General features: G+C 44.3%; 1 protein-coding gene across 1 annotated transcript; it reads right to left on the bottom strand.

Annotated features, from left to right (window-relative positions):
• Nucleotides 1-2,846: 2,846 nt before the first annotated feature.
• On the bottom strand, nt 2,847-12,222 carry Psmd2 (proteasome 26S subunit ubiquitin receptor, non-ATPase 2). Its single transcript, XM_005331053.4, has 21 exons — nt 12,024-12,222; nt 11,522-11,578; nt 11,039-11,203; nt 9,713-9,834; nt 9,218-9,442; nt 8,765-8,923; nt 8,468-8,612; nt 8,230-8,290; nt 7,840-7,986; nt 7,562-7,668; nt 7,266-7,393; nt 6,861-6,948; nt 5,570-5,732; nt 5,369-5,470; nt 5,066-5,211; nt 4,721-4,804; nt 4,269-4,437; nt 4,093-4,187; nt 3,818-3,944; nt 3,283-3,401; nt 2,847-3,136 (listed from the first exon to the last, which is right to left on the bottom strand). The coding sequence occupies exons 1-21, from the start codon at nt 12,156-12,158 to the stop codon at nt 2,954-2,956; spliced, it is 2,727 nt and encodes a 908-aa protein (XP_005331110.1). The 5' UTR covers nt 12,159-12,222; the 3' UTR covers nt 2,847-2,953.
• Nucleotides 12,223-12,823: the final 601 nt, after the last annotated feature.

Here is a 12,823-nt window from a genome sequence, read left to right as displayed (position 1 = left end):
ACTTTTTTTCTCTACTTTTTCTCCCTACTTTTTTTGCTAAGCAAACTATTAAATAAAAACCAATTACTGTGTACCCAGTAAATGACATGTGTGGCATGACACCACACGTCCCTCAATCCATTGCTAAATCAGAAACCACTTTCTTGAACTTGTCAGAACGAGGTACTAAGGCAACTTTACCTAATCACCCCTACAGGCATCTCAGATTGCAAATGGCCAGATAAGAATTTCTCAAGGGTCCCTACATGAAAATCCCCCTCCCCCGCTTCAATGTTTTTGCTGTTTCTTGCAATGAATAGTGCCCTATATGAATCATACTACATTCCTTCCCATTCAATGTATTGTATCTAATCAGACCCCAGGTCCTGTGAACCAAAATCAAATCCTGTCAATTTTATTTTTTTTTTAAACTTTCTTCTCAGGGCTGGGGTTGTGGCTCAGTGGTAGAGTGTTTGCCTACCATGTGTGAGTTAGTGGGTTCGATCCTCAGCACCACATAAAAATATAGTTATTATGTCCAACTACAACTAAAAAATCTTGGGGCTGGGGATGTGGCTCAAGCAGTAGTGCACTTGCCTGGCATGTGTGGGGTGCTGGGTTTGATCCTCAGCATCATATAGAAATAAAATAAACATGTTGTGTCCACCGAAACTAAAAAATAATATAAAAAAAAAATCTTTAAAAAAAAAAAAACAAACTTTCTTCTCCCCTTTTCCATCTCCCACTTTTCCTGCTCTATTTTAGGCATTCATTCATTCCTTTGTCTGATCTCCACAGCTCCAGAGTGAGCTTCTTCACCCAGAGTAGATCATGTCATTTGCCTGCTCTTATTCAGTGGTCTCCATTAAAAGATACTCTTGAATTCTTTTAACAAAACTCTTTCAAACCTGGCTTGATCCAGATCTCAGAAGAATCTCCTTCCATACTTCCCCCACCCGCCAGACCTTATCTATATACTTAGTCAAACCAAATTATCCATGATTTCTGAAAATAGCTTTTCCTCCCTCCTTGCAATTTCTACTCCCTAAGCCATATCTAACCGTTTTTATTCCTCTTACAAATTCACCTTTCTCCAAATCTATTTTCTCAAGTAACTTTCCCCTGACTAAACCAGGCACTTGGGCCCTATTTTAATGATCTCAGGGAAACTTGTTAACATTTCAGTAGAGTATTGATCATAAGACATCACAATTGTTTTCATGTTTTTTTCCCCCATTATAATAAGTTTTTTGAAGGTAGGCTTTTTTCCCCCACTAGCTTTGCATTCCCACAAACATCTAATGTCCAATGCAGAGTAAAGCCCTACAGATATGTTACTGAATAAATGACTGAATGTGAAAGTTTAAGAGCCAAAACAGGAGTCACATTAAAGAGGGACAACAGGCCTGATGATGCCCAATGTTTCAACTTCTTCTTAGTACTGGGGATTGAACCCAACAGTGCTTTTACCATTAAGCTATATCCTGGTGGGGTTTTTGTTGTTGTTGTTTAAATTTTGAGATAGCGTCTCACTAAGTTGCTGAGGCTGGCCTCAAACTCACAATCCTCCTGCCTCAGCCTCCTGAGTCACTGGGATTACAGGCGTGCACCACTGTGCCCAGAACTTCAACCATTTACAGGCTTCCAAGCAAGACATGGAGACATTCAATCAAAGTTGTTGCTGCTTCTCCGGGTAAGGCCTTAAGTTAAAATGAGTCTCCAATAAAGACAGATTAATATAGTAAAAAAGTGCATGGGCTTTAGAATCAAATGGACTTAAGATTCAACAGTCCTGGTCTCTATCACTTATATGACTTATTAAACTTCTCCAAACTTCCCTTCTCAATAAAACATGGAGATATAACTACCTAAAAATTGTTATGAAGTCTCAGAAGCATGAAGAACAGTTATTCTTTTAATATTTATTAAAAAAAAAAACCCTATTTAGTACTAGCTACTGTTTGAAGATTAAATTTACAGTATTGGATAAAATGTTAGCTATGATTATCTTTCAGGACATGATCCCCTCCATACACCCTGCATCTCCAGAGGTTCAAGCCCTAAGCAGGGGTATAGCAATATTGTACCAGCCCCACTAGAAAGCAGCATGGCAGATCAATGATGATTATGTTCCAAAAAGGAGGCCACTCCTCTTTCCCATGTCTACACTAAGAGGAAGGTCAGGGTCAGGCTTTTTATCTAATTTATACAAGGACAGCCAAAAAGTAGATGTTAATATGATCAAATCCTATCGAGAGTGAAAGAGGGTAGGTCACAGAGATAAAGATGTCCCTCTCAGCAGCACAAGTAATTAAAAAGAACTGTTCATTCTTGGGCATCCTTAGGCCAAGTTATGATGGGCTTGGGTGTGTGATAGGGTGGGATCAACAAGTTCCTTAGAAATTCTTAAAACTTTGTGTAAAAGTTAGGTAAGTGGCACACGCCTGTAATCTCAGCAACTTGGAAGGCCAAGACAAAAGGATCACAAGTTCAAGGCCAACCTCAGCAATTTAGCAGGGCCCAAAGCAAAAAAACAGTAAGGGCTAGGGATATAGCTCAGTGATAAACCACCAAGGGTTATATCTCCAATATAAAAAAAAAAAAGTTAATGTAAAAAACTTTTACATGTGTAATTCTTATAAAGAAGACTCATTATATTTATCAGCTTTTCAAGGGTTCTAAGAAAATAAAAACAGAAGATGATCAAGAAGGTGTGGGGAAAAAGAGGAGCTTAGTCCCTTTGATTCAGGACAGCCTCCCTACTACTCTAGGCTCAGGGTTGCTCCAAACAATGCTCTCTCATATCAATTTCACACTCTAGTCTAACCCTGGGCCATGATACCCTAGAAAATAGACAGAGAGAGACCTTGGGGATAAAGGTCTTTATTGAACAAATTATCTCACTCAGTAACAAAAGAATAGGAGGTAACAATTCCCCCAACGGTCTGGAGCAGTGTCCACCTCTGGTGGCCACTTAGAGGTCATAGTTGGGGTTCTTCCGAAGGATAACAAAACCTTCCAGAATGGGGGTAACAGGAAGAAACTCCTCAGTGGCCAATTCTGCCCGTTCCCCATGTGCCAACAACACTGGGGTTGTGTGTGTCTGGAACCCTGTGATGGTCTTAGGCTTGCCAGCCTGGCCCACCACATCCACTGCCTGTGGGATGAGAAAACTAAAATGAAGGGATTGCCAATGGGAGAGAAGCAACACCCCAATCCCCACACCAGTTTCAGAGAAGCAAGATTATATGTGCATTCTCCAAGTCCTAGAGTTCAGACTGAGCCCTCCCCTCAACCCCTCACCTGGCCCACACGAACAGACACCGGCAATGGCCGCAGCTCCTCATCGAAGGTAACCAGCATTCGGGGCTGCATAGCAGCCACCAGCCCATACAATACATAGTGTGATTTACCTAGAATGACTGAGGGAAGCACACAGGAAAAACTGTTATAGACAACAAAGTAAACTTGACCTGAACCTTAGTATCCTACTCCAGCCTTGACCCTTTAAGCCATCTTCAGCTGAACCCACACTGTCCTCATATACCTTACTACTAACCCAAGATACCCTTCCTCCCTTTATCCACAGCCTCAGACTTGAGAATCACTTTTCCTAGTCATTTAGCAACAGACACTGGGCTAATCATCCTTAAACCTTTTTAGGCCAGATCAAAAGTATGGGAGAGAAAAGGTTTTATGAGAGCCATTACAGGACCAAAGAACCTAGAATACTACAGAGTTAACATAGGGTCTTGATCCTAAATTGCCAAGGTGGCCCTGGAAGAGGTAGAAACAGAGTGTCACATGCCACAATACGATATTTCTGACAGGAACTCACTGTTGCGAACGTCCAGGAAAGAGACAAGCACAGTGAGCAGACCAGCCACTGCCACTTGACTCATAAGCTGCCGGTCACTGTGATAAGGGCAAAGGGTAAGCGTGCCCTTCCCTAAATGTGTCAGGCCCTACAAAAAAAAAAAAAGAGCAGTAGAGGAGACATCACCTAACCTGGTCAAGTTCTCACATCTTCCCTCCCAGTCCATACTCCACCACAGATACTTCCTTTGGCACTCTTCAAGGAGAACAGTTCTATTTTTTTTGTTTGTTTTTTACCTGTGCCAAGCGCACCATGAAGAGATTGTTGGGATCCTTAGCATGATATTGGGCTAACTGGCGCAGCATCGCAGCCAGCCGGGCATTATTGGTACCTGGAAATGTTAACGACAGAGGCTAAAGAATATCGAATCTTTTCCCAATCTGCTTACCATCATTTTCTGCCTTGTACTCACCACTGCCCACCATGCCCATGGCAAAGATGGAATTGTAGGAAACTTCTGGATCAGCATCATGAGAGAATTTGCTTAGAGTATCCAGAATGTTGAGTCGTGGATTCGAAACAGAGATTAGGGCCAGTGCTAAAGGTACAGCTCGCCGGAGTGTAGGCTCCCCATATCTCAGCTGGTGTTAAAGAAAACAATGACAGAAATGAGGGAAATTCAATTATAGGAATGGGCTGATGGGTAAAAAGAAGACTTCACTTCTGTAGAAAGGGCACCACAAAAAGACCACTTCTCTACCTAGAAAATCCCTCAAGAGTCTCCTCTAGTCATCATAATTAGTAATATTCTAGGGGTGGAGGGTATAGCTGAGTAGTAGAGCAACTGCCCTGCTTGCATAAGACCCGGGGGGTTCAATCCCAGCACCACACACACACAAAAAAAACTTCTCTGTCTTTACTCACCAAATGGCCAAAGGTTCGTAGTGCCATCTCTGCACCAATCTCCTCTCCCATAGCAATAAGGGCAATACCCAGAACAGCTACTCCCTATAATTGAAGAGACAGCAGAATCCACTAAGCTCCAGGAAAGAAAGAAAAAATAATAATAATCCTTGACTTCCTTGACTCAAGACCCATCTGAGAAAAAAAGTCAAAACACCCTTGCCCCTCATGGACAGAACCCAGTCTCTTGCTATTTCAAAACATGGTAATACCCAAACACACTCTAAAACAAAGCCAAAGCTGTTCTCCTACATGCTCATCTTTTCTCAAAGACTCCCTCTGAGAGTGCCCAGCTACCCTCCTAACCTGATGTGCTCCCATGTCAGCAGGGGCTTCCTTCTTGTCCTTGTCTTTCTTTTCCTTCTTGTCTTTGTCTTCCTCTTTTTCCTTGGAGTCAAAGTGTTCACTACAAATGTGAAGCAGCTGCTGTACCTTCAGCACATTCCCAGAGCCTGTGGTAGGGTGAGAAGAGAGAAATGAGAAGGCATCAAGGAAAAACTTACTTTGTAAATGGCAGAAGCCTAACAAAACTAAAACATATCAGAATGAACAACAAAGGAGAAACAATATGGGGGAGGGACCATAAGACAGGGTATCAAAGATACTGACCTGCATAGGCACATACATCTACCAGTGTGTTGGCAAAACTGCGGAATGGTTCTGACACAACCTCCAAAGCAGCAAGGATCGCCTCAATGGCCTCACCCTTCCCTACAGGACAAAAGCAAGGGGTCAGAGAACACTTGCTTCACTCCAGCTTAGTCTGACATATTTACTGTCAGCCCTCTGACCAAACAGATGTCTCCTCACCCAGGTGATTGAGGCCCAGGCCAAGAGGAAGCCAACGGGCATAAGTATCCTTGAGCTCAGTTTCCGACTTCTCCATGATGGTCTGAAGAATAGTGGAAGTGACATCTCCATTGCAGGATCCCACTGCTATCATTCCACAAGCTAAAGCTGTCACTCCTGCCACCTAGAAATAAGAAAGCCAATATTACACATAATAAGCTTTTAAAATACTTATCTGTCTTGATTCAAGATATCTGACTCCCACAGTCCATTGTAAGACATCCTCCCTAACCAGACCAAATAATAACTGGTGTCTGATAGGTCAAAAAAACAAGAGCTGCAACTCTTCACTGAGTACTTACTACATACTTGCCGCTGTACCAACTGCTTTGCAGCTTTTTGGGTTTTTTTTTTAACATTTAATACTCACAATGACTCCATAAACAGGTCGTTATTCCCTCTTTCACTGATGAAAAAAATGAGGTCTAAAGAGATTAACTTATGAATCCACGATCATACTGCTTCTAAGCAGAGATGGCACAATTTGAACTCATGTCTTTTTAACTCTAAAACCTCTACTTTTAGCCACCATACTGTATTTACACATCACTAAAACAACTGTACTGATAAGAAAATTTAAGGTTGGCCAATGACTAAAACACTGAAGAAAATCACTGCTGCAGTTAAGATCTAGAAGGTCCCTCAAAGGCCCATGTATTAAAGGCTTGGTCCCCAAGGTGGCGCTCTTGGCAAGTGGTAGAAACTAATAGCAGAATCTAAAGGGAGGTCTTTAGGTCACTGAAGAGTGCTGTGAAAGGGACTGTGGGACCCTGGGCTCTTCTTTCCTTCTGTCTGTGCCTCATGACTTGTGGTGAGGTGAACAGTTCTGCTCAGCTACATGCTCCTACCATGATATGCTACTTCACCAAAAGCAATGGGTCTGCTCAATCACGGACTGCAACTCCAAAACTATGAGCCAAGTTTTTCCATTTATAAATTGACTATCTCAGATATCTTGTTATAACAGAAAGCTGACTGATACAATCATCACCCTAAACTGCATTAAGCTACTCCATCCTCCAGCCTTAAGGATCCCCAAGGGCTACAACTCAATACCAAAATGTTAACTCTTTAGCTTCAGCTGGGCTTGAAATCCCAGTTCTAAGGGATTTCACTGAGGTTGATCACCCCCACAATATGTGCAAGCTCATATATGAACACACACATATATACCTCTTTTTCAGTAGTTATCATAGACGGTAATCAGAGTACCTTTCCTAGCTACTATAAAAGACCAACAGCCTCTACTCACCTCCATGCTGGACTTGGAATCTCCCATCACAGGAAGCAGCAATGTTAGAACATCTTCACGATTTGAGCCAGCATAGGCCAAGCCTAGCCTGCAAAGCCAGGGAGAGGCAGTCCCCAACAACAAGACAATAAAGAACCAGAGAGGACTGGTCATTTGTTCACCATGTCAACAAACATCCACAGTGGGCTAGGGATATAGCTCAGTGGAAGAGTGCCGACTTAGTGTGAGGCCCTGGGTTAGATCCCCATCCCCAGAACCACCACCAGCACCTCCCCCAACAAAAACAAAACAAAACCACCAAGAGCCAAATATTCAGTGACATGGTGGCAATCCTTGGCAATACAAAGGTGAAATAGGCCCAGTTCCTGTCCCCAGTTGAACGCTACCAGAAGTGAAAATTCTCACCCAAATATGGAACCAAGTCTCATGGTGTTGCTGTTGTGGAGAACATAGTCTGAAAGCAATGCCAGGGCAGGGTCACACTCATTCCGGACCCCTGAGTTCACAATTCCACAGGCCAGGAGAGCTCCTGACTGCAAAGCACAAACAGATTCTTTACTCAGGCTACTCTATCTTCTTTACCAAAAAACACGCAACGTAGGCCTCAGTGTAGCACCTGATTTAACTGGGAATAAAAAACTGGAAGACACTAGAACATAATAAGGAGAAGTTCCCAGTGAGCAGGCTATGTCCAGACCAACCTTAATGTAATCCTCAGATGAGTATAGGTACTTGTCAATCTGGGTAAGGCCACCATCCACATCCCACAGCAGAATCATACCAAGGGATGCAGCTGCACTCAACATTCCTGTACCAAGGAAAAATCAAGCAGCCTTAAAAGGATCCTGCCCTTAGGAAACTATTATAAAGGGCTCCCCAAGGAACTATACTGTGAATCCCTTATCAAGTAACATGACTCTAGCAGGACAAAAAGAGTGACCAAAATAACACACATATAAAAGTAGTAACAGTATTATACCATGGTCTTTGTTCTTGTAAAGCCATTTATTGCCATCATCAGTCAGCAGTTTGTCCTGGCCAAAAGCTGCATTCACAAAGCCATTTACAAAAGAAGAGGCCAGGTTCATGCGGGCAGAGTCCACCTGAGAGCCACTGCCCCCAAACCCTGCACAGGAAAGAAAAGAAAGGTTTAGAGTAGGGGGAAAAAAAAAAAAGAACATAGCATAGCAACCTGTCTTTGGTTCTAAGCTGGCCCCTTAGGATCTTCTAACTATGCCCTAGACAGCAACCTAGAAAAAAGATTCATGGAAGTCCAAGCCCTTGATAAGCAGATTGGCCAAGCCATCACTCCCAATACTAGGGGAACCATTAACAATCTTCTAATCCCCATACAGAGAGAGCTACTCACTGTTATTCTCTAGGTGGGTTTTATAGATGTCATCAGGCACCTTGGGCTCCATGATGTCCAGCTAAAGATAAAGAAGCTAAAGAGTCACAACTGCTTCCCCGAGTTGTCCTCTTTGTAATCCCATTGAATGGCAACTCAAACCAGAGAAAGCCAAGTCAGAGGGATAGTCAGGGAGATCAAATGGCAGAGACAGAATTACAACCAAAAAGCCTGAATGAGAAAGGGCAAAGAGTCTCACCTCCCGAGCTAAGGCCAAGAAGTTGCTGTTGAGCTGTACATTGGACATGATCTCTGTCAGGTCTTCATACTCCTCTACATCTTCACTCAGTTCCAGGAATACCCCATGTCGTCCTAACATGAATGCCATTTGCTTCTGTACCACCCTGTGGTAGACAGCCATCATTACTGCTCACTATCATTCCTTAAGGGTACAGGAAAGCCCCTTATCCCTAACCAGAACTATAAGTCCCAGCTCCTTGTGCAATGTCCCTTGCATAAGCTTATGTCTTCCTGTGCCAATTTCTTTTCTACATACACATCCTTGCAGGAGGTAAAGATGTCTTCTACCAGCTCCATGTCATTGAGCATCAGTGCCAATCTGAGGGCTTCAGGGAAACGGCTAAATTTTCGGAACACACCCAAGGCACAACGCAGTAGGGCAGAGTTCTCAGGCTCTGGCACATAATTCACGCAACTACAAAGTTTAAAAATAATAAAATTCAGAAAGTCTCAGACATTCATTTATCCCATTTATTTCACTTACCCCAAAATAAAGACCAAATGCCTACTATACACCAAGCACTATGCTAGATGCTGGAGACTACTGAAGAGACACCAAATCTGTGTTCTCAAGAAATTCATGAACATTAACTAACTACAGCCTAATGCGACCCTTGAGGTATATGGTTTAGGAAAAAAAACGGGCACAACCAAGAAAGAAATGCTAGGAAGGGCACACTTGCCACCCATCTCTACCATGCTCTCTTACCTGGTGAGATAGAGGCAGACCTTTGCATATGCATTCTCATCGATGTCCTTCTCCAGCATATCCACCTGCTCAATTTCCATGAGCAGGTCACAGGCCTCATGCTCTGCATTGTGGGCCATGTTGTACGGAACAATCTCCTTCACCAGGGTAAGCAGTGGTTCCCGCTGTACTTTCTCTGCATCATCCAGCTCCTGCCACTCCTTAGCCACTTCTCCTGCCAAATGCCTATGTATAGGCATAGAACATTGAGGGAGCACAGTTTTAAGGAAAACAGTTCTCTGTAGGTCAAGGAATTTAGTGCCCAGGAAATTCAATGTGCACACAGTCTAAATTCATATCTTAAGACAGAACTTAGAATTATGCCTGAGTTCCATTCAGATTCCCAAGAGGTCTTGTTGTTGTTGTTTTGCGGTGCTGAGAATTGAACCTAGGGCCCTGTGCATGCAAGGCAAGCACTCTACCAACTGAGCTATTTCCCCAGCTCCAGGGTCTTACCTGACATACTCATGACCCCATGATGCCAGTTCCTCCTGGGAGCCCACCAGCCGATACTTGAGGCATTCACGCTCCCCACTCATGGTCATGGCCAAAACAGAGATGATGTCAGCAGCAAAACGCTATAAAGAAACCACAAATTTGAAGTCAAATTCAACAGTCAAAGGTAAAGGCAGTGTAATATTATGGAATCAAGATTACTGCTACTGTCCTCAAAATTAACCATTAACTACATCCTAGTTTCTGTACTAAAAAAAATTTTTTTTTTTTTTAAAGAGAGAGTAAGAGAGGAGAGAGAGAGAATTTTAATGTTTATTTTTTAGTTATCGGCGGATACAACATCTTTGTTTGTATGTGGTGCTGAGGATCGAACCCGGGCTGCACGCATGTCGGTTAAGCGCCCTACCGCTTGAGCCACATCCCCAGCCCTGTACTAAAAATTTGTACCTTATCTAAGCTAACCCTCATAATCTAAGGCTGGTGTTGCTATCTCCCTCTTAAACCAACAGAGCTGAAGGGTAATAAGCGAGAGAGAAAAAACAAAGAAAAAAACTCTAAATTTTATTTATTATATATTTAAAGATATGGGATTTAGCTGAGCATGGTGGTGCACATCTGTAATCTGGATTTCAGGTTTGAGGTCAGTCTCAGCAACTTAGTGAGACCCTGTCTCAAAATAAAAAATAAAAAGGGGTGGGGATGTAGCTCAGAGAGAGTGTTCCTACTACACTGCAAAGAGGCAGGGAAGGCAGAGGTAGGCATCTTGTTATGTTGCCCAGGTTGGCCCTGAATTCTTAGACTCAACAGATTCTCCTGCCTCAGCCTCCTTAGAAACTGGGACTATAGGCATGCTACCACACTCAGTTTAAATTTTACTTTAATTGTAGGAATAAGCTATTAAAAGGTTTTATGCAAAAACTCACAATCTAGAAAAACAAAATCACTATAGCTACTATATGAAAAATTACTTAAGTGGTCACAGGCAAAAGCAAAAAGATCAGTCAGGATGCTGACTGAAGAAGGTGAGAAATGAAGATTTCTAGGTTAGGGTATACCAAGAGACAGAACTGGGGGTATATTTTAGAGAAAAATGCATGCACATGGGACAAAAAAAAAAAAAACAGTTAAATGTAAATTAGAAATAGATTATGCTAAAAAAAATCCCAAGGTCCAACATAAATGACAGATACATTTTCTGAGGAGTTGATCCTACTTTTAGTTCTTTTGCAAGGTATTTTCACTGCAATGGATTTCAACTCAATTAGGTCTTATGTCTGCCAGGTTTCCAATGAATTAGCCTTCCACCAGCTTCTCAATTAGTTTTACCTTATTCTCCCCAGGGGCCATATTCTCATAGATTTCCTTCAGTTTGCCATAGTGTGGTCGCAGAAATTTAAGAGGCTTGGGCACTGAAGTCATGGAAGTTGTAGAAGAACGAATCTGCCTTCTCAGTTCCTCCAGGGCTGGCCGATACAGGGATGTGTCCTTCTCCTGATCACGGAGATGTAAGGACTGAGACAAAAGGAGTCGCGACTCCTCCAAGTCAACAAAGAGACATTTCACCAAAATTTCCCCCAAGGAGTAACTATGTTTTATTTATCTTTGATTCCCTAACAACCCACCAGGCACAAAACCAAAATGACCCAATTAAAATATTCTTTGTAATTCTCCTCCTTCACATCATTATCATTACACTGACCCTAAAATACAGTTCATTTCACACAGGAGTTGTTGCCTCAAAGTGGAATAAAACAAACAAATTGGGGAAAATACAGGTATTTACCCGCTCACGTTAACATCATGACTCACCCCCAGTCGTTCCACGAGCATCTCCAGCTCATCCTGAAGTTGTTTGTCCTCCTCAGACTGGAGAGTTGAGGGAAGAAGCTCATCAAGAGAAGGAATCTCAATCACATCCTCCTCCCATCCACCTTGGGACAGGTGCAGAGTGCACCTGCCTCCTTAGGAGGGGCCAGATTGGCAAGGAAGGAGAATGAGAATGGGGAGCCCTGTTGGGAAGGCAGTTTCTGGGCCAGGTTCTGCTTGAATGCCTTTCTAGGAAAAACGAATGACAATGACCCGTCCGAGCCCACCTCATGAAACGTTGGTGAGGATTGGTGGGGTCGGCGTAAGTGACAGCGCGGGATGGAGAATGGGGGACAGAGAGGCAAGGTGCTGGGAACCCGGGGGGTCTCCCCATCCGCCCTCTCCTGGGCAATGGTGGGGCCGTTGGAAGTCGGGCCCGAGGCCTGCGGGGCCGCCGTGACTCAGCCCACGGCCTCCTCTGCCGGCTCCCGGTGCCGTGCCTCACCAGCTCCTGCTCTTTGTCTTTGTCCCCGGCATCCCGCCGCTCTTTGCCGCTGGACTTTTCGTCCGCGCCGCCGGGGGCCGTCGCAGGGGGCTGCTGGGGCTGCACCGGCGCCTTGTCTCTACCACCTTCCTCCATCTCCACCGCCACTGCCGGCCCGCTGCGCGCGCACGGTCTTACACCGCCCCTTTTCCCAGACGGCCTCGCGCGCTTCGTCCCCGGCGCTCCTCCTCCTTCAGACCGGAAACGTCCGAGCGAGTCCGGGCGCGCGTCCCCCTCTGTCACCGCCTGGAAGCCCGGCCCCCCGGTCCCTGCCCTCGGAGGCCGGAAGGGATCTACCATTCCCAGCCTCCTCCGCGCCACAGGCACCGCCCCCGAGCCGTGTGGGCTTTGGGTGAGCTCCGGCTGGTAGGAGGGGAGGAGGCTTCGAGCCGAGACGTTTTCCTCGACCGTGGATTTCCTAACTGTGAATAGAGCCCACAGAGACACCCCGTGGGATGGTGCGACAAACACACAAGACTCTTGAGATCCGGGGCGCTTCATTGTAGTCTGTGTGGTATCTGTGTGATCTAACCCCTCACCATTGAGAAATAGTTAATTAACTTCAACATCCCCCTACCACCACCCTCGTGAGATGTGCTATTACCCGAAATCTTTAATGGAGCCAAAGGGAATCGATAAATTAAGTCGTATGTTCAGTGCGAAGTTCTGGAGCTAAAAGCAGAACAAGACCAAACTCTACCTTCAGCCTGTCTTTTGGTCTTCCTTGCCCTGTTAAGGACTTAGGAGGGGTTGTGACTGAT

The sequence above is a fragment of the Ictidomys tridecemlineatus genome, chromosome 3 (assembly GCF_052094955.1).
Source record: "Ictidomys tridecemlineatus isolate mIctTri1 chromosome 3, mIctTri1.hap1, whole genome shotgun sequence".
In the NCBI taxonomy this organism is placed as follows: domain Eukaryota; kingdom Metazoa; phylum Chordata; class Mammalia; order Rodentia; family Sciuridae; genus Ictidomys; species Ictidomys tridecemlineatus.
The sequence above is the reverse complement of the archived record's forward strand: the minus strand, read 5'-3'. Positions and strand labels throughout refer to the sequence as shown.